The following is a 19,073-nucleotide window of genomic DNA, read 5'->3' on the forward strand; positions in this document are numbered from 1 at the left end:
ATTTGACTATTTTAAAAGGATCAGAGTTACTGTATAGAGAAAATGTTTAGTGACAATGGGTGCAGGGTGCAAATCAAACTGGTGAGGATATGGCAGTTGTAAAGGCCAGAGACGATATGGCTTGTATTAGAAAGGAAGCAATGGGGGGCGCCTGGGTGGCTCAGTGGTTTAGGCCACTGCCTTTGGCTCAGGTCATGATCTCAGGGTCCTGGGATCGAGTCCCGCATCGGGCTCTCTGCTCGGCGGGGAGCCTGCTTCCCTCTCACTCTCTCTGCTTGCCTCTCTGCCTACTTGTGATCTCTCTCTGTCAAATAAATAAATAAAATCTTTAAAAAAAAAAAAAAAGGAAGCAATGGAAGTGATGAGAAGTAGTTGGATTCTGATGTACAAAGTAGCCATAAAGTTTGGAAATATAGATAATTTTATAATGTATGCTCATGTAATATGAATAAGCCATTTAGTCTGTTTCCACCTAAGTTTTCAGACTCATTGATCACCCTGTGTTGCTAATGTTGATTTACTAATGGATTAGGTATGAGGTTTGTGAGAAGGATCAAGGATGAGTGCAGTGATGTTGGCCTGAGCAACTTGAGGAATAGAGCTGCCATTTACCAAGAGGAGTAGATTTTACTGGGAAATCAAGAGTTTGGTTTTGAACATGTTACATTTGGGTCATCTGTCTTTTTAAAGAGGATGTGGAGTGGCTTTTGATACGAAGTCTGGATACAAAGGAAAATCCGTGCTAAAAATTTGGGAGTCATTCTACTCCCTATCTAGGAAGAACCTAGTTCAGAATTAAAAGTATAAAGTTTGTAGAGGAAGAAACAAAAATTGTCATTACTCTCAGATTAAATGTGGTACAGTGTGGTAATTAAGAGCACTTGGAAGCCACAGTGCCTAGGTCTGTATCCTAGCTTTATGATTTCCTAGTTTGTGATTTTTGGCAATTTAGTTATCCATCCTACGTTTTTTCTTTTAGTCTATAAGATGAGTACCTACCCCCTCAGGGTTCTTGTGAGGATTAGATTACTTAATATACACGAAGTGTTTAGAACACCACTTGATCAAAAAAAAAACAAAACAAAAAACAAAAAAACACCACTTGACACGTAGTAAAGTGCTAAGTATTAGCTCTCATCATTATCATTATCATAGTTGTCATCATTATCTTATGAAAATTACTAGATTACCTACAAAGAAAAATCTAAAAACATATACAGAAAACCTGTTAAAATATTAAGCGATTTAGCAAGGTTGCCAGAATATAAAGGTCAATAAAGTTCCTAGACACCAGCAACTTTTAGAAAATATAATTTTTAAGAAAAAAAATTACATTACCAACAAAAAATATACGTAATATGGAAACCTAACAGAATATTCGCATACCTTTTGTAATGAAAGCTAAAATACATTTCTGAGAGACAAAAACCTAAATAAATTAAAGGAATTCAGCCTCCCTGTTTAAACATGTTAAACAGGGAGGCTGATTATCAGGAAAATGGCAGTTATTCCTAGGTTGATCTGTAAATTCAATGTCACTCCAATTGAAAACCCAACAAGGATCTTGTATAGGACCTGACAGCTGATCCTGAAGTACATATAAAAGAATGGAAAGCTGCGAATGGCCAAGATAATTCTAAAGAAGATAAAAAAATGGAAGGACATCCGTCCTATTGGATAGCATTATGAAATAAAACATTTCAGTATTAGTGCAGGAACAGACAAAATAGACTAATTGAACCAATAAGAAGGATCTAAATTGTGTGTATACATACATATATATATGTATATATATGAGCTTTATAGATGAAAAGAAAGGACAATTTAAAACATGGCACTGGGAAAAGTGCACTATCTATTTAGAAAAAAATTAGATCTTTACCTCACACTGTACAAAAAGAAATAAACTTTGACTGTGAAAAGCAAACCAGCTTTAAACTCTTAGATGTATGTACATAAATAACGTATTTTCTTTTGTTTTATTACAGTGTATGCAAGCCTGAATTTTGCCCTTAAGACACAGCAGACCTTTTGTAGCCACACAGAACGTACTTCTTCATATTCTGGTCTAAATGCAAGTCCAGGAGGTTTCATCCTTCCATCCTATCCTCTCTCATCACCTCGAACTAGTCCAAAGCACACATCTCTTACCATATCTCCAAAGAAATCTCAGGATACTTCTGTTAACTTCTCCAATTCCTGGCCTCTTAAAAGCTTTGAAGGACTGCCAAAGTCAAGTCCACAGAAAAAGCTTATCAGCCAAAAATTGTCTGACCCTCCAGGTAGAAATGATGGTAAAAATTAATACTTTGTTCAAATTTATTTGTGTTTTTGAAATATTACTTTGGGGGGCGCCTGGGTGGCTCAGTGGGTTAAAGCCTCTGCCTTCAGCTCAGGTCATGATTCCAGGGTCCTGGAATCGAGCCCCACATCGGGCTCTCTGCTCAGCGGGGAGCCTGCTTCCTCCTCTCTCTGTCTCTGCCAGCCTCTCTGCCTACTTGTCTGTCAAATAAGTAAATAAAATCTTTAAAAAAAAAAAAGAACTATTACTTTGGAGTTAGGGTTGTTTGATTTTTAAGAGCTGGCATTTTATTTCTCTGAATTAGGAAGCATCTAGGAAAATATTTAATAGTATGTTAAACAAATCAAACGTTATATAAAATAAAATTCAAATGAAATTGTCATTTCTTTAAATTTGTACTTCAAAATCTTTTTTTGGAACTAGGCAACTAATATGCTTTGTAATGAACATAAACATGAACAGCCCAAGAGCCTAGTAACAAATTTTAGCATTAGAAATATAATTAATGCTTAGTATCCATTTATTCTACAGTTTTTGAATGCTTAGTAATGTTAACTTTACTTAAAAGAGTTTCTATTATTTGTTAACTAAAATATTCTTTTCTTAACAATAGCCCTTTCCAGGATGCCTGGGTGGCTCAGTCGGTTAAGCAACTGCCTTCAGCTCAGGTCATGATCTCAGGGTCCTAGAACTGAGTCCCACATCAACCTCCTTGCTCAGCAGGGAGCCTGCTTCTCCCTCAGTCTGCTGCTCCCCCTGCTTGTGCTCTCTTTGTCTCTCTCCCTCTCTCTGACAAATAAATAAAATCTTTTTAAAAAACCAGCAACAACAGTAACCCTTTCCAAAATAATGAAATCAGCATATGTATTTATTCAAGACAAATCCCATCTCAAAATAAAAAGTTTATTAAGGGCAGCACCTATATCCCACATACTTTTTTTTCCACAGCCTCTGAGCTAAGATGTACCACCTTTAAATTACCCTGCAACACTGGTGTTACAGTTTATAACATGACTGTAAGGTCAGTTTGTTGCATGGTTAGTCAATTTTACCACTCTTTCTTTCTCTTTTTTTTTTTTTTTAAAAGATTTGATTTATTTGACAGATCACAAGTAGGTAGAGAGGCAGGCTCCCCGCTGAGCAGAGAGACCCTTGCGGGGCTTGATCCCAGGAATCTTGGATCATGACCTGAGCCGATGGCAGAGGCCACTGAGCCACCCAGGTGCCCCTTACCACTCTTTCTTAGGACTATACCTTCATTTCCTCCATTAATTTCTTTCTATGTTTGTCTTTCCTGCAAAATCAAATACTGTATTGAAAGCTGAGAATTCATTAAGTTTGTTCTTCCATGTGCCCAGCACTACTGCTTTGCATATAATAGTCACTCATAGGTTACTTACATAATTAAATGAAGCCAGGCAAGTAGTCCTTCTGGTTTACTTGTGGATTTTACCATACAAATATTGGTTATGATAATGTGTATAAAGATAAAAATTTAATCTGGTATATAATATTTTTATTTAATATGAAAGAATTTCTAGTGACTCATTTTTATTATATTTGTTAGGGGACACTAATACATTGATCTGATTTTAAATAATATTCTTCTAATAAAAGATAATGTGTTTTTAATTTTAAAACAGTGTATTCCAAACACTTACGATTATAACTCCCAGTTCTCTGAAATTAAAAAAAGGTAAGTAAAATATATTTTTTTCATGCAGGAGAAAATTCTCAAGAAAAACTTTCTCCAGTTCAACTTATACCTGCCTTGGTGAGATCACCATCTTCCCGACGAGGCCTAAATGGGACCAAACCTGTCCCTCCCATACCGAGGGGAATCAGTCTTTTGCCTGATAAAGCTGACTTGAGCACAGTGGGATCCAAAAAGAAAGAGCCTGATGATATTTGGAAGAGTGAAAAAGATAGTCTTAAAATTAATCTCTCAGAATTAGATATCAGAGATAAAGATTTGGATCAAGAAGAGGTTAGAGCCAAATGTCATTTTTAATAATTTTTAAATGCTTATAATTTCCTGTAATATAATATCTGTTATTTAAGGTAAAATCAAGTACTTTTTAATTTCATAACATGTTTTTTTTTTATAAAAGTATTTTATGATCCATATAGAAAATGTAGAAACTATAGTGAAGTATTGGAAGAAAATTCATCACTCCAAATCCCACTACCCAGAATAATTTGCCATTAACACTCTAATGTGTTTCCTTTTAGCATTTCTTCTATGCATATATTATTTCTTTTTAATTTAAAAGTATGAGTTATATAGCAGTATACCCATATGCTAATCCCTCCCAAATGAACAATTTGCATGTTTCCTATTTTTAAATAAATGACATAACATAGTTCCCTCCCCAGTCCAGTTCTTTCCTTCCTTCATCGGAAGCAACCACTGTCACCATTAATTTGTGTTTTATGTATTTGTGTACTTTTAATATATTATATTTTTATATTTATGATATTTTCATAATTGATTTTAGCTTATTCCTAGTCTTTTGCTATTGCAGACAGTGCTGCTTTGGACATTCCTGAGTATGTCTGTTGTGCATATGTACAAGTTTATTTATCTTCATGAACTATGAATTCTCAGTCACTCCATTTATACTATAAAAATCCATTGCCAATGTGACAACCCTGTACATACTAATTATGTCAGAGAAGGAATGTGGTTGTTGTATTACTTTGGATTCGGAGCACTCTTCCCATAGATGCTTTCTTTTCATCATATTAGTTTGCCTGATGTCAGGTTTAAAAAAGTGTTTTACATTAAATGTGTGTAATGAAACAGTTATATTTTGTGGTCTTATTTTTGCCTACTTTTAAGATGTAAGCATCATACACTGATAGTTTGCTCAATAAAATAAAATTAATGCGTATTCATTTTAAGGGTATTTCTTTAGCATTAAGCATGTGTACCAAAATTGGTTCTTAATGAATTAATTAGTCATTCCAACTTCTGACTGCTTGTAAAATCTTTCCTTCCCTCCGCACCCATAGTTATATTTCACTGATACCAGGAAAAGAATTCATTTAAAGGGAAGTAAGTTCTGAAGGGTCATTTTCCTACATAACTCATAAATTTCATCTGATGCTACATATTTTTGCATTATTTGTATGATACCTTAAAAATAACCCTTTATCTTTTAATGAATAGTTGAAAGGATAATTTCTTTTATATAATTATTGATAAATATAGGAGGATAGTACTATTTTTATAATGGCAAGCCTTCTAATTCTAAGGATTTACTAGGGAAGTGGCCATACTGTAGAATCAACCATTTTAATTGTTATAATCAAAATGTAAGTGAAACAGTTTATGTATGTTTCTGGGTTCCTTAATTCATTCAGGTTTCTATTCCCAACTTTCATATATTTGTTTTTAAGGGCATCTTCTACCCTACATTTCTAGAAATACTTGGTTTCAGAAGTCACATATAGTCATCTGTTATTCTCTGACCCCTAATACTGGCAATCTTGATGTAAACTTCTAATTTTAGAAAACATTACTTTTCACAGAATTTCTAAATGGCCACATCTACACACCAATGACCTAAGATTGGCTAGACCTTTCTGACCTCAACTCAGATGTCTACCATCTGATTGAATGATTCATTTACTAATTAAATTTTATTATATTAGTCATTATTCTCAATGCCAGAAATACCATGGTGAATAATAGCTTGAAATCCTTCCTCTTACGTGGCTTACAGTTTTGTTTATAAATTGGTTGTTTATAAAATACGTATTTTTATTATGTACAAATACGTTAATATCCATCTTGTTAGTACCAGATTGGAGAGTGGCTAGCTAGGTATAGTGAATGGAATTTAAAATCTAAGGATAACCTTTACTCATATAAATGTCTTGTAAAGTTAATTGTTGTTGTTTTTTCCTTAGATGCAGAGTTCTCTTAGGTCCCTTCGTAATAGTGCAGCTAAGAAAAGAGCAAAACTGAGTGGCAGTACTTCTGATCTTGAAAGCCCTGATTCTGCAATTAAGCTCGACTTGACCATGGACTCACCGTCTCGATCTTCCTCTCCAAACATCAGCTCTTATAGTGAAAGTGGAGTTTATAGCCAAGAATCATTGACTTCTTCTCTGTCTACAACTCCCCAGGGGAAGAGAATAATGTACTTTATTTTTTTTTTAATTTTATTTATTTATTTGACAGAGAGAGAGAGATCACAAGTAGGCAGATCACAGGCAGAGAGAAGAGGAAGCAGGCTCCCCGTGGAGCAGAGAGCCTGATGTGGGACTCGATCCCAGGACGCTAAGATCACGACCTGAGCTGAAGGCAGGGGCTTAACCCACTGAGCCACCCAGGCACCCCTGTACTTTATTTTTTGACGTATTAAATGAATGCTGATCTTTTAATTTGTAGCCTGATCCCTAATACTGTATTTGAAAAAAATTTAACTATTTATTTTCTAGTTCTTTTTTTTTTTTAAATTATTTTATTTATTATTTGACAGCGAGAGACACAGTGAGATAGGGAACACAAGCAGGGGGAGTGGGAGAGGGAAAAGAAGGCTTCCTGCTGAGCAGAGAGCACAATAGGATGCAGGGCTCTGGGATTATGACCTGAGCCAAAGGCAGACGCTTAACGACTGAGCCACCCAGGAGCCTTCTTAAAATGTTGAAGTACATTTAGAAGACAGTGGAAAAGTTTATAGATACTATCTAGCTTGGCTTTGGTTTGAGATGCATGGAGAAAGAGAACAGATCAGCTGTAACTTAGAGCACTTGCAGTAATATAAACCCTTATTTCCCAAGTCCTAGTTGTTCTGCCTGAGATTTATCCTAATATTCTTTGTTCTTTAGCTCTATTCTGGATCACTGAGTCTTTTGCAGTGGACCTGTAAGCTGGTATTACTGCTTTCATTGAAAACTCAGCACCAATTTTCTCTAATTTGTAGATAAACTCTACCCAACTGTTACCTCGCCATTTCTTATATTTTGTTGTTTCATTTTCTTGTAATAGCTCAGGCCTCTGTGCCATAGCTTTTGCAGCCTTCGCAGGAATCTCCTTACAGCAGTTCTAGAGTTAGAGTCCTGGTCATCCCAGAGCATTTTTTTCTGGTACAACAATTCAACAAACTTTACCAGATTACCTCAGTGACCTCGAAGTCTTAGATAGTGATCCCACCTTGATTTCTGAAAATTCCTGTGGCTCTCTTCTAGGATTTTGGGAAATCTCTTCCCTCTTTATTTTAGACAAAAAGTTAAGAGTAGAGTTGCTAGGTCATCATAGGATAGTTATATATTTAGCTTTTAAATAACTGATAAACAATTTTCCAAGATAACTTGTACAATTTTTATACTCCCACAAGCAAAATATGTGAGTTCCAGTTATTTCACATCTTTGTTTATATTTGTTGTTGTCAGTCTTTTTAACTTTATTTTCCTTTGATTTTTATCCTGAACCATGGTAATCTACAGCTACTAGACATGAATATTTAAAATTAAATTTAAATTATTTTCAGTTAAGTGAACTGGAATCTTTAACAATGTAAATAATTAGAGACTGCATAATCAAAGGACAGATGGTGTTTTATTAATTCTAATGGAAAAGGGTCTTTCAGCAGTTTGCAGGTTTAAATGAAAATTAAACTGCTGTGAAAAGTTTGTCTTATCCCATGATTCCATTCTCTACATTTTTAACTTTAAGTAGCAGCTCATTTTGCAGTTGGAAATTTTTTCTTACTGGAAATTCTATTGTTGTAATTACCTAGGTGAATAATGCAATATATTTGCAAAATGAATTTGGAATGGCTACCTGGGCTGGTGAATTAACTGTTTACAATTAATTATCAGACATTTAAAGTAGATATTTATCTCTTTAGACCTGAAGTCCTTCCCTTATCTTCTATGGATGTCAAGTTTTATGTTAAATACTCCTGCAGTTGCAAGGTCCTGTAAATAATTTAGAACCTAGTTGGGAAGAAAAGTTCACTTTGTACTATAACATTTAGAATTCACTATTCTCTATGTTGTCTCCTGGAATTATTCTCTTCAGATATTGAACTCGGTGCGGAGGAGTTCAGTATACCCTCATTTCTGGACTCAGTTACCTTTAATGAATTTTGTATTTCTACATTTTTCAAGTTTAATGACTTTTTTTTCTTTTAATTTCTTTCTTCTTTTTAGATTTGTTTATGCACCACACCCAGTGCTCCATGCAATACATGCCCTCCTTAATATGCCCCCTACCCCCATCCCTCCAAAACCCTCAAACTTTGTTTCTTAGAGTCCACAGTTTCTCATGCTTTGTCTCCCACTCTGGTTTCCCCAATTCACTTTTCCTTTCCTTCTCCTAATGTCCTCCATGTTATTCCTTATGCTCCACAAATAAGTGAAACCATATGATAATTGACTCTCTCTGCCTAAGTTTAATAGCTTTAAAACAATTATTCTTAACCAGCTTGCATCTTGCCTTAAGAATCATGGCAAAGAGAGCCACTATTACTTCATGTAGGGCTTTCATCTTTAAGTGGGTTGGAGAGGAAAAACTCTTGAGAATCATTCTTCTAGAGACTAAAGTATTTTCTTTCATTCAAGTCAGGTACATGGTATAAATGTAAATTGACTAAAGAAACCTATCATCTATTCTAGAGAAATTAATCTTTAAAAATGTTCAACATTGACATCTCTCTAGGCCAATTAACAAATATGCTTACTCAACTACTAAGAACTATGCTCCTTTGTAAAATCTCTTCTTTATAATATCCATCACTGGCTTTTTGATATTATAACACTTAAGTGATTTTGAACAGTTCCTTTACATCCAGATTTAACATTCTTCAGTCACTTTCTTTGTGAAACAAAGCCTGTAGGTCTTTATGATGTCAGAAAAGTATAACAGAATAATTCAGGAAGAAAATGGCATGTGCTAATATAACCCACCTGTTGCTTATCTCTAATTTGTAATGCATTTAAGTCTCTTTTTTTGTATTATTATCTATGAGGGCAAATACTATATTAGATGATTAGGAATCATTTGCTTTGGTGTTGGAATGAACTTTCTTTGGATCAGTTTTTTTTTCTTTTTTTTTGACCCAACAAAAGATTATATAATATGAGTAAGAGAATCTTCCCTGCCTTTGGTAATCCTTCCATGAATAATTAAGAATTGCCTAGATATCAAGTGGTTGGAAGTTCAAAAAGTGAACTAGAAATACAAATAAAAAATATTCTTAGCTATAGTTTTTATACTTGCTCCTGCCTTACTTTAAGAATATTTTACTGTCTTAAATGTTTATTGAAATTACTTTGTTTCATTGTAGGTCAGACATATTTCCAACATTTGGATCAAAGCCTTGTCCAACAAGACTTTCTTCTGCAAAGAATAAAAACTCTGAGATAGCTGACCAAAGCCCCAGTGCAGGTATTTTATAGCTATTTTATAAATATGTTTTATAGAAAGTATGATTTTTTAATCAATTATTTTTATTAACATATAATGTATTATTCGCCCCAGGGGTGCAGGTCTGTGAATCATCAGGCTTACACACGTCACAGCACTCACCATATCACATACCCTCTCCAATGTCCATAATCCAACCACCCTCTCCGTCCTACCCCTACCCCAGCAACCCTCAGTTTGTTTTGTGAGATTAAGAGTCTCTTAATGGTTTGTCTCCCTCCCAATCCCATCTTGTTTCATTTTTTCCTTTCCTACCCGCCCAAACCCACCACTCTGCCTCTCAAGTTCCTCATATCAGGGAAAACATATAATTGTGAAAGTATGATTTTTAAATGATATGAAAAATAGTAAAAAAATGCATTTCAGATGTAGAATTTTTATAGTTACCAGTTAAGACGAATCATCTTTTTAGCTCCTTACAAGAGCTTTTTTGGCAAGAATAAGTATTGTATTATTCTTGGAAGAAAAAATATTTACCGAAATAATTGATCCCCCTTTAAGCTCATAGGTGTGCCTATGCCTGGCTCTTCCATCTGGACATTTTGGTTTAAGTGATATGAAATGTGACCTGGTCAGCAGAGTTTTGAAAGCCCTCAGGGTGGTTCTAATAGACAGCATAGTTTGGAAGCCCCTAGGCATCACAAAAGACAATTTTTTTAAAAACACACGTAATAGTTAAGTTGTTGTTAAGAATTTCGTGAACTAACCTGGAAGTCTCTAATGTATAGCATCACTTTTCAGAAAATAGATTTTGTTATTAGTAATCTTTTGGAGAAATATTTGGATACTCATCTATTTAGGATAGAAACTGCATGTGATTCTTCTTTATGATTGGTAACACTGTTTTGGATTATGAGTGAATTATAACACATTGGCATTTATTTTCACATGATCTCAGTATTAAAGTCCTAACAACTTTAAGGCTTCTCTACCTTATATATAATTTTCTAAGAATCTATGTATGTATGTATTTGTCTACTAACATTTTAAAATTTCTTGCCTCTAAATATGTCTTAATTTCATCTCCTCTTTTTAGTCTCCATTATCACTTTTATTCATTTCTTACTTACTTAGCCTCCTAAGATTTTTCTCCGGCTTCAGTCTCATTGTCTATAATCAGTTCGCCTCAGTGTAAGTCTGACTGTGTTGCCCATCCTAAATTTATTTAGGGCATCCTTCCATGATCTGTCTCTGTCTACCTTTCCAGCCTCATATTTCACTTCCTTCATTGAAATTTTGTATTCCAGTTAAATCAGACCACTTTCAATACCATTTCCTCTTTTTTTGTAGTTACATGTACAAATTCTTCTGGGTGAAATGTGGAATCCATACCACACCCCATTCAGCTCTGAAAACAGTTCAGTTGCTTTTTCTGGAAACCCTCCCCATTCACACACAAAAAAATTGATTATTACCTCTTTCGTGATATTTTTTGTGATATTTACCTCTTTCGTGATATTTTTCGTGATATTTTGCACTGACATCTTTATAGTGGAATTGGCATTATCTTACTTCTTTGAACTCTCTGGGGATTGAGATTATTTACCTCTGATTACCTACCTAGTGCCTTTATTATCATGAATGCCTAATTCAACCATACATGCCTGGTATATTGACTTCCACAAAGCTAGTGTTCCACAAAGAGTTAGTTAATCTATTAGGCACAGGAAGACAGTGTATATGTGTTTTGGAGTCTGAAAGACCCCAGATGGTATCCCAGTTTGACCACATTCATGAGCTGGGCAAGTGATTTAACTGCTTTGAAATGCAGCTCCCTCATCTGGTAATGTAAACCTTGAGAAGGAGTAATGAACATTTGACTATAAGCACCTAATGCATAGTAGACACCTGGCTTTTATTCCCTTAAGGGAGGAGACACAAAGAAACATAACACCTAAACGTATTCCTAAATCCCTTTTTAAGGCTGATTATTATAGTAAATTCTTCATAACATTATGAAAGTTATTGGTAGCCTATGTCTTGTTTGCAAAAGTGAAGCCCTCTTCTGGAAGAATATGTTTGGAGTTAAAAAAGAATAGATTTAGAAAACCTAGATTTGAATTTCCCCCCGACCTCATAAGCCACCTAAGTTTTAGTAAAGTGAGAAAGTTCTTAAAGCAGTACATACTTCTATATACAATATTTGGTGTTTGCCAAACTTGTCTAATATTTGGTATTTCTCAAACTTGCCTGCCTTGGGATCACCAGGGATACTTGTAACAGAGATTCTTGGACCTTACCTCACAACTAATGAATTGATCTTCAGAGTTAAAAATCTGTATTTTTAACAAATAAGTATTTCTAAGATCAAGTTTTGGAAATTCTGCTGTTGAATTCACAGTGAGATATTCTTGTTTAAATTTAACATGCCCTCTAAATGTAACGTGCTAACAGTTTAGGATTTTATAAACTTGGATTTACATTTTTTTTTTTTGTGGGATAGATAGGGTTTTGTTTTTAGTAAGTAAGTGATTCCTACAAGTTTATCATTTAATTGATAAAGCGTAAAAATGGTAATGCTCAGAGTAAAGACTATCTGAAAAGAAAATAAAAAATAATTATGTAGATACTATAAATCCAACTTGTCTATGTGTCCTCTTTTCCAATAAATATTTCCACGTGTAATCCACTACTCCCTATTATAGCACATAGGTAAATGTGCTATAGGTAATTTATATAGGTACATTTCCTGAATTATGTTATAGTAGACTTTTTTTTGTAGCATCAGATTAGTAATATCTGCTATTAATAAAAAGCATTTGCACCTAAACCCAGTATCTTTATGAGGCTACCTTTATGGATTAACTATCAAAACTAAGAAGAGTTCGGGACGCCTGGGTGGCTCAGTTGGTTAAGCGTCTGCCTTTGGCTCAGGCATGATCCCAGGGTGCTTGGGATGAAGTCCTGCATCAGGCTTCTTGCTCAGCGCGGAGCCTGGTTCTCCCTCTCCTTCTGCCTGCCTCTCTCTTGTGCTTGTGCCAGTGCCACTGCTTGTTCTCTCTCTCTATCTGTCAAATAAATAAATAAAATTAAAAAAAAAAAAAAGAGGAAAAGAAAGGATGAATACCCAACTTTTGTAGCAACATGGACGGGACTGGAAGTGATTATGCTGAGTGAAATAAGTCAAGCAGAGAGAGTCAAGTATCATATGGTCTCACTTATTTGTGGAGCATAACAAATGACATGGAGGACATTGGGAGATGGAGAGGAGAAGGAAGTTGAGGGAAATTGGAAGGGGAGATGAACCATGAGAGACTATGGACTCTGAAAAACAACCTGAGGGTTTTGAAGGGGCGGGGGGTGGGAAGTTGGGGGAACCAGGTGGTGGGTAATAGGGAGGGCACGTATTGCATGGCGCACTGGGTGTTGTGCAAAAACAATGAATACTGTTATGCTGAAAAAATAAATTAATTAATTAAAAAAAAAAGAGGAATATAGACAGATATCCACGTTACTCCCAGAAGTTCTCAGTCATTTAACACCAAATATTTTTTGACTGTGAAGTGACTTTTATTGCCTTTCACTCTGCAGTCCTCTGTTGACTGGTTGCCACCAGCCACCCCTTCTCCCCCATGATCCTGTTTTTTATTTTAAAAAAACCATAATAATATTAAGAACAAATTGTGTTTTGTTACTACTACCTAATGGTATTTGTAGGGAACTATATATATGAAAATGGATAGTGACTTAAATATATATTATGTGGAATTTTCCATTTAGTAGATATTTTGTGATTTTAATAACTTCAAAGTATTGGTATAGGGTAGTCAGTTGAAACGTTCAAATGTAGATTAAAATTTTTGATATTTGTTAAAAGGAGACCCACATTAGGGTTTTTTTTTTAAATTATTTTAAGATGTATTTATTTATTGGTATGGGGACAGATGGGGAGGGAAAGAAAGAATCTCAGACACACTCCTCAGTGAATGAGGACCCTGACCTGGGGCTTGATCTTAGGACCCTGAGATCATTGACTGAACTGAAGTCAAGAGTTGGATGGTTAGGAGCGCCTCGGTGGCTCCGTTGGTTAAGCCACTGCCTTTGGCTTAGGTCACGATCCTGGAGTCCTGGAATTGAGTCCCACATCAGGCTCCCAGCTCTGTAGGAAGTCTGCTTCTCCCTCTGACCTTTTCCCTTCTCATGTTTTCTTGCACTCTCTCTCAAATAAATAAATCTTAAAAAAAAAAAAAAAAAAGGGAGTCAGATGCTTAACTGACTGAGCCACCCAGGTGCCCTGATTTGGGTATTTAGAGTATCCCTTTACATGTATTTACTTAATCCTCACGACCATCCTGGAGGGGTAATACTATTATCCCCCATTTTACAAATAAGATTAAGTGTCTTGCTCAGGTTCTGTCAGCAGTTTAAGTGACAGTGCTATGATTTAAAGGCAGGAAGCATGATTACAGATTCTGAGTTTAGTCACTGTGGAGTGTACTGCTTTACCATCCACACCAGGGTAGACCCATTACACAAGAGTAGGAGAGAAGAGAGAAATGGAAAATATCTCTCAGGATTCAGTTTAAAAATTCTAGATTTAAAAATTTTTCTTTTTCTTTTTGCTATAAAGGTTTATATGTCATTTAAACATTAAATGCCTGTAATATTTTAAATATATATATTCTTGGTTATCTCTTCCAAACATTGAATTTTGTATTTCATTGTAATTTTAAAGCCTGTTTTATAAAATGTTTTGGATATAGTTTATAATAAATGTTCTTAACCGCTAGTAAAATGTATAACAAAATTTAAAATAAGATAAAACTCTTTAAATTACTGTAAGTTATAATTTCTAATGTTATATCGCTGACCTTTTTAAAAGTCCTAGAAGGCAAGATAGATTTAGAGGGGAGATATGTACCTATCTATAATATTACCTGAATCATTCAAATAAATATTTTATGTATTTTATTTTATAGGGATTACAGCATCCAATGTAAGCATAATTGGTCAACGTATAAACTATGGGTTTGGATGTGGTGATTTTGAAGATGATAGGTCCCATGACATTTCACCTAGTGTTTTCAAAATACAAAATAAGGAACCCCCAAGACATTATAAGCATACAAAAGGTTAGTAAATTTCACAAATTAATTCTTAAGATTGAATGTCTCTAAATCCTAAATTAAGTGTGTCAGAATTCTCCCTAAGCATGCCAGTAAATGGAGATTTTTCAGTTTTGAGATTTTTCTTAACCCTCTGCTGATGTGTTATTCCTTCAATAATTTTGCCAAATAAGAGAACATACAGGTTTCACGTATTGGTTAATGGACTTGCCTGAGAAGCCAGAGCAGGGAAGCGACTACACATGAGGTTAAAACTCGGGAATCTCTGGTGACATCTCCCCCGCCAAGATTAGACACATACACACACACACAGACATTTTACAAGACATTTAAGCGCTAAAATGGGGTAGAGAAATCATGTGAATAAATAAGTTCCAGATGCCTACTTAGGTTGTAACCGTGGAATAAAGCTGTGGAAACAGGAATGTAGTTTTCCTATGGTAGAACCTGGGAAAGCTGCTTTATTATCACTAACCATTAATAATAATTTACATTCTTTTTTTTTTTCCTTTAAATTTAGTGGAGCAAGCAGCTCCTCTGTGATTGCTCTGTTTGTTTTTTCAGAGAACCTATTAATACATTTTTTAAAATTTCCTTTAGGATAAAGAGGAAGTTACTTTAAAGGGCATAAATATTTAAATAGAGTAATAAGAAGTCACTGTATTTAGGTATTTAATCTCCTAGTAACTCTAAGGAGCTGTCATTTTTTTATTTGTAGCAACCATGATTATAATAGGTCAACTTTTGTTTTTTGTTTTTTTTTTTTTTGCAGATGATATGACACTTTATTTTTTTTAACTTTTGTTATTTCTGATCATCTGAAGTCACATACGTTGTGGGTGTGTGGGTATATCTGTGTGTGTGTGTATAGGTAGTCAGGCATTTTAGGACATTTGGTTTTTTTTTTGTGGAAATAAATTGAGTAAAGGGAAGTTGCTTGGAATGTTTTTTTTCTTTTATCTTTTTTTTTTTTTTTTGGTAAATTTTTAAAGTATTTCACCCACGATGTGATTCAGTATCTGTTCTTTGTGAAAGATTTCTTCTCATTGTTTTTACAAAAGAAAATGACAGGGTTTTTTCCTATTTATTTATATATTTTATTTCTCATGTAAAGATAATACAAAAATATTTTTCTTCCTAAAAGTAACTCATACCGTTAATTTTTTAATTTTCTTTTTTTAGAAATTGCTTTGAAATAATTGCTGAATATCCTTTATTCACTACTACTGGCACCCTTTTTTGGACAGCAGAATCGTAAAAATGTTTATAACTTTTGACCAGCAGTTATTTCTAGTCCAGAAAATTACTTCGTACACATACTTCCAACTCTAAATGAAGCACCTATTGTATCTTTCTGCTCAAAAACCAAACTAACCTTCCTTTCTAGACCAGTTCCTTTTCCTTTGTTTTCTTTTTTCTTTTTAAAGATTTTATTTATTTATTTGACAGAGAGAAATCACAAGAGAGGCAAGCAGAGAGAGAGGAAGGGAAGCCGGCTCTCCGCTGAGCAGAGAGCCCGATGTGGGACTCGATCCCAGGACCCTGAGATCATGACCTGAGCTGAAGGCAGCAGCTTAACCCACTGAGCTACCCAGGCGCCCCTTTTCCTTTGTTTTCATTTTTATTAGTAGCATTACTATTTTTCCAGTTATGTGGACTTAAAAGTTTAGAGTCATCTTTGTCTACTTCTCCTTACCCTCCAAGTTCAGGCAGTGGTGACGATCCTACCAGTTCTGTTTAATATGGGCCTTCATTATCTCTTCCTTGGATAATTGCAATAGCTTTCTGAATAAGACATCTTGCCTCTTATTTTATCCATTTTTACTCCAGGCTCCATACCCTTCCAGAATTAACTTTTTGAAGTATAGTTACCATCTCTTCCATACTCAAAACCTTGAGTGGTTCCCTGTTTCCCACAGAGTAAATTTTGTGCTCTGCAGCATAATTTTTAAGACCCTTAATAATCTTGCGTCAGCTGAACTTACTGCATTATCTCTTACTACTCTTTTTTTTTTTTTCAAAGATTTTATTTATTTATTTGACAGAGATCACAAGTAGGCAGAGAGGCAGGCAGAGAAAGAGCAGGAAGCAGGCTCCCTGCTGAGCAGAGAGCCCGATGCGGGGCTCCATCCCAGGACCCTGGGATCATGACCTGAGCCGAAGGCAGAGGGTTTAACCCACTGAGCCACTCAGGTGCCCCTCTTACTACTCTTTTCATTCGCAGTGCTCTGGCATTCTTAGTACTGGAAGTTTTCTTAGGTGGCAATGTACAGTCAGCCTAGATGTCTGTTTCTGATCCTATGTGTTCACAGCATGTCTGCTTTTTGAATACTGGCTAGAATCCATTTCTTTAGAAAGTTTTCCCCACTTAACTGGTGTGGAGTAGTATAAATTATTTAAAAGTAAAGGTATTGCATCTTTATATTCCTATTAGGCTTTGCATGTAATGGTGTCCAGAACCACATGTTAAATGAATGGAGCGGTGATGAACCAACCCAAACTAACAGTGTTGCCTTGGATATAGTCACTCAAAATTGCATCCTCAAACAATCAGATTAAAGTGACTTTTGAGTATAGTGCTTAAGGGAATAAAACAACTTCCAAAAGAAATATTGGCAATAGGTGGCATATATGAATGGATTCATTTGGCAAGAAACTTCAGACAGTTTTAGGATTTGCTTTCAGAACCACTACTTCCCATTCCACTCCTTTGCTGGTTGTTCCTTTGAACCTGCCCATTTTCTAGCATATTCATGTAGAGCCCCAATTAATGACTTAAGAAAGTGACTAGTGATAGATGCCTAGAGTTTTAGCAAACTAGCTTTTATGAGTTAGTATTTTCTCTTTCGCTATTTGGTTGAATGAGACAGAAGTAGCAAAAAGGTTATATAAGATTAGCTTATGTGTCAAGAGTCTTTTAAGCTTATTTTTTCTTTATATTTTACAGTTGATACCCAATGAGCAGCATTTCTTTCAGTGTTCTGTTTACAAGAAAATGTAGTGTAAAAAGTAAAAGTAACATTAAAAATGACTAGTTATATCAGCCTGATAAATGAAGTTAAACTACTTAAGGATAACATGTTCTTTATATGTTTCCTCTTGAGATTTGTCTAATTATTCAGTCATTTCTTGACAGACTATGTATACATTTTATGGACAGATTTTGAACAAATTGTTCCATTTACTGAGATTTGCTTTCCTTTGTCACTTAACACCTTTTGAGTCTACCTGAGGTTTCTGTTTGTAGACCCCAAATTAATTATACTTTGCTTTTCACTTTTTCTGTCTTGTAATGTTCATCTAACATATATTTATTGAAAACCTACTTATATGCCCTACAAAGAGACTCTGGGGAAAGCATAACTGAAACCAGACATGGGTCCTATCGCCATAGAGCTTATAGTCTAGTAGTGGAATAATTAAACAAATAATCGCACACTGAGGTGAAAGTTAACCTAGAAAATTACAGATTGCTGAGAGATTGACTTGGCTGTTTTTAGGAGTCAGAGGCTTTCCTTCATGGTTACCTTTTGTTGCTCATTTATCATGCTGTGATTATTTTCTTGTATATCTTCCCATTCTTAACTCTGACATGTATAAAGTCCTTAGGGGAAGGAAGGTCTCTTTTCTCTCTACTGCCTAGTTCAAACAAGGTATTCTAATTTCAAAGATTTATTGAATTAATAAATAAGTGTGAATAAATAAATTATAAAATCCATGTATGAAATAAAATTTCTGTTTTAAAGGACCATGTTATAATATCCTAAAATACTATATAACGACAATATTAAAATGTGGGGTTTTTTGTTTGTTTCTTTAGCATTTACAGGGTCATCATCAAATTTACAGCAAATTCCCAGTTTTGACTTCATATCCACAAATACCTTACCAGAAGACTCAGTAGTTGTTGTTGGAAAAGGTATTTTCAAGTTATTTAGCTTGTTAATTGTATGTGTTCTCCACACATAAGCAGAGGATATCACTAAAGAACAGAGAAGAATGTGATTCAAGTGTTGATCAGAACTTTTTTAATTAGAACTTTCTTTTTAAGAAATTATTAAATTGAAAAAATTAGAAGTGATTACTTAATTTTAGATTTCTGTCTTCTAACAAAACTAAGTAAATTCATGTGAGTAATTTTCGGAGAGATACTTTATGTAACAGCTGCAGCTTAGGTACTTCCAAGACATTTTTAGGATAGCTAAGACAGCTTTATCATAGTTTAAGTTCAAATAATAGTCCTTATTTATAATTTATCAGCTTA

The 19,073-nt window shown here is 34.7% G+C and overlaps 1 protein-coding gene across 7 annotated transcripts in view; it reads left to right on the forward strand.

Annotated features, from left to right (window-relative positions):
• Positions 1–19,073, forward strand: part of TOGARAM1 (TOG array regulator of axonemal microtubules 1) — an 80,156-nt gene that overhangs the window by 22,726 nt on the left and 38,357 nt on the right. For 2 of the 7 annotated variants that reach the window (XM_046009179.1, XM_046009182.1), the window contains exons 4-9: positions 1,989–2,294; positions 4,027–4,289; positions 6,218–6,450; positions 9,604–9,704; positions 14,663–14,815; positions 18,630–18,728. In XM_046009179.1, the coding sequence (XP_045865135.1) occupies positions 1,989–2,294; positions 4,027–4,289; positions 6,218–6,450; positions 9,604–9,704; positions 14,663–14,815; positions 18,630–18,728 (1,155 nt within the window). The remainder of the gene's footprint in view (positions 1–1,988; positions 2,295–4,026; positions 4,290–6,217; positions 6,451–9,603; positions 9,705–14,662; positions 14,816–18,629; positions 18,729–19,073) is intronic. The other 5 variants (XM_046009180.1, XM_046009185.1, XM_046009181.1 and 2 more) reach the window with 4 other exon arrangements.

Source organism: Meles meles, chromosome 6 (assembly GCF_922984935.1).
Source record: "Meles meles chromosome 6, mMelMel3.1 paternal haplotype, whole genome shotgun sequence".
Classification (NCBI taxonomy): Eukaryota; Metazoa; Chordata; class Mammalia; order Carnivora; family Mustelidae; genus Meles; species Meles meles.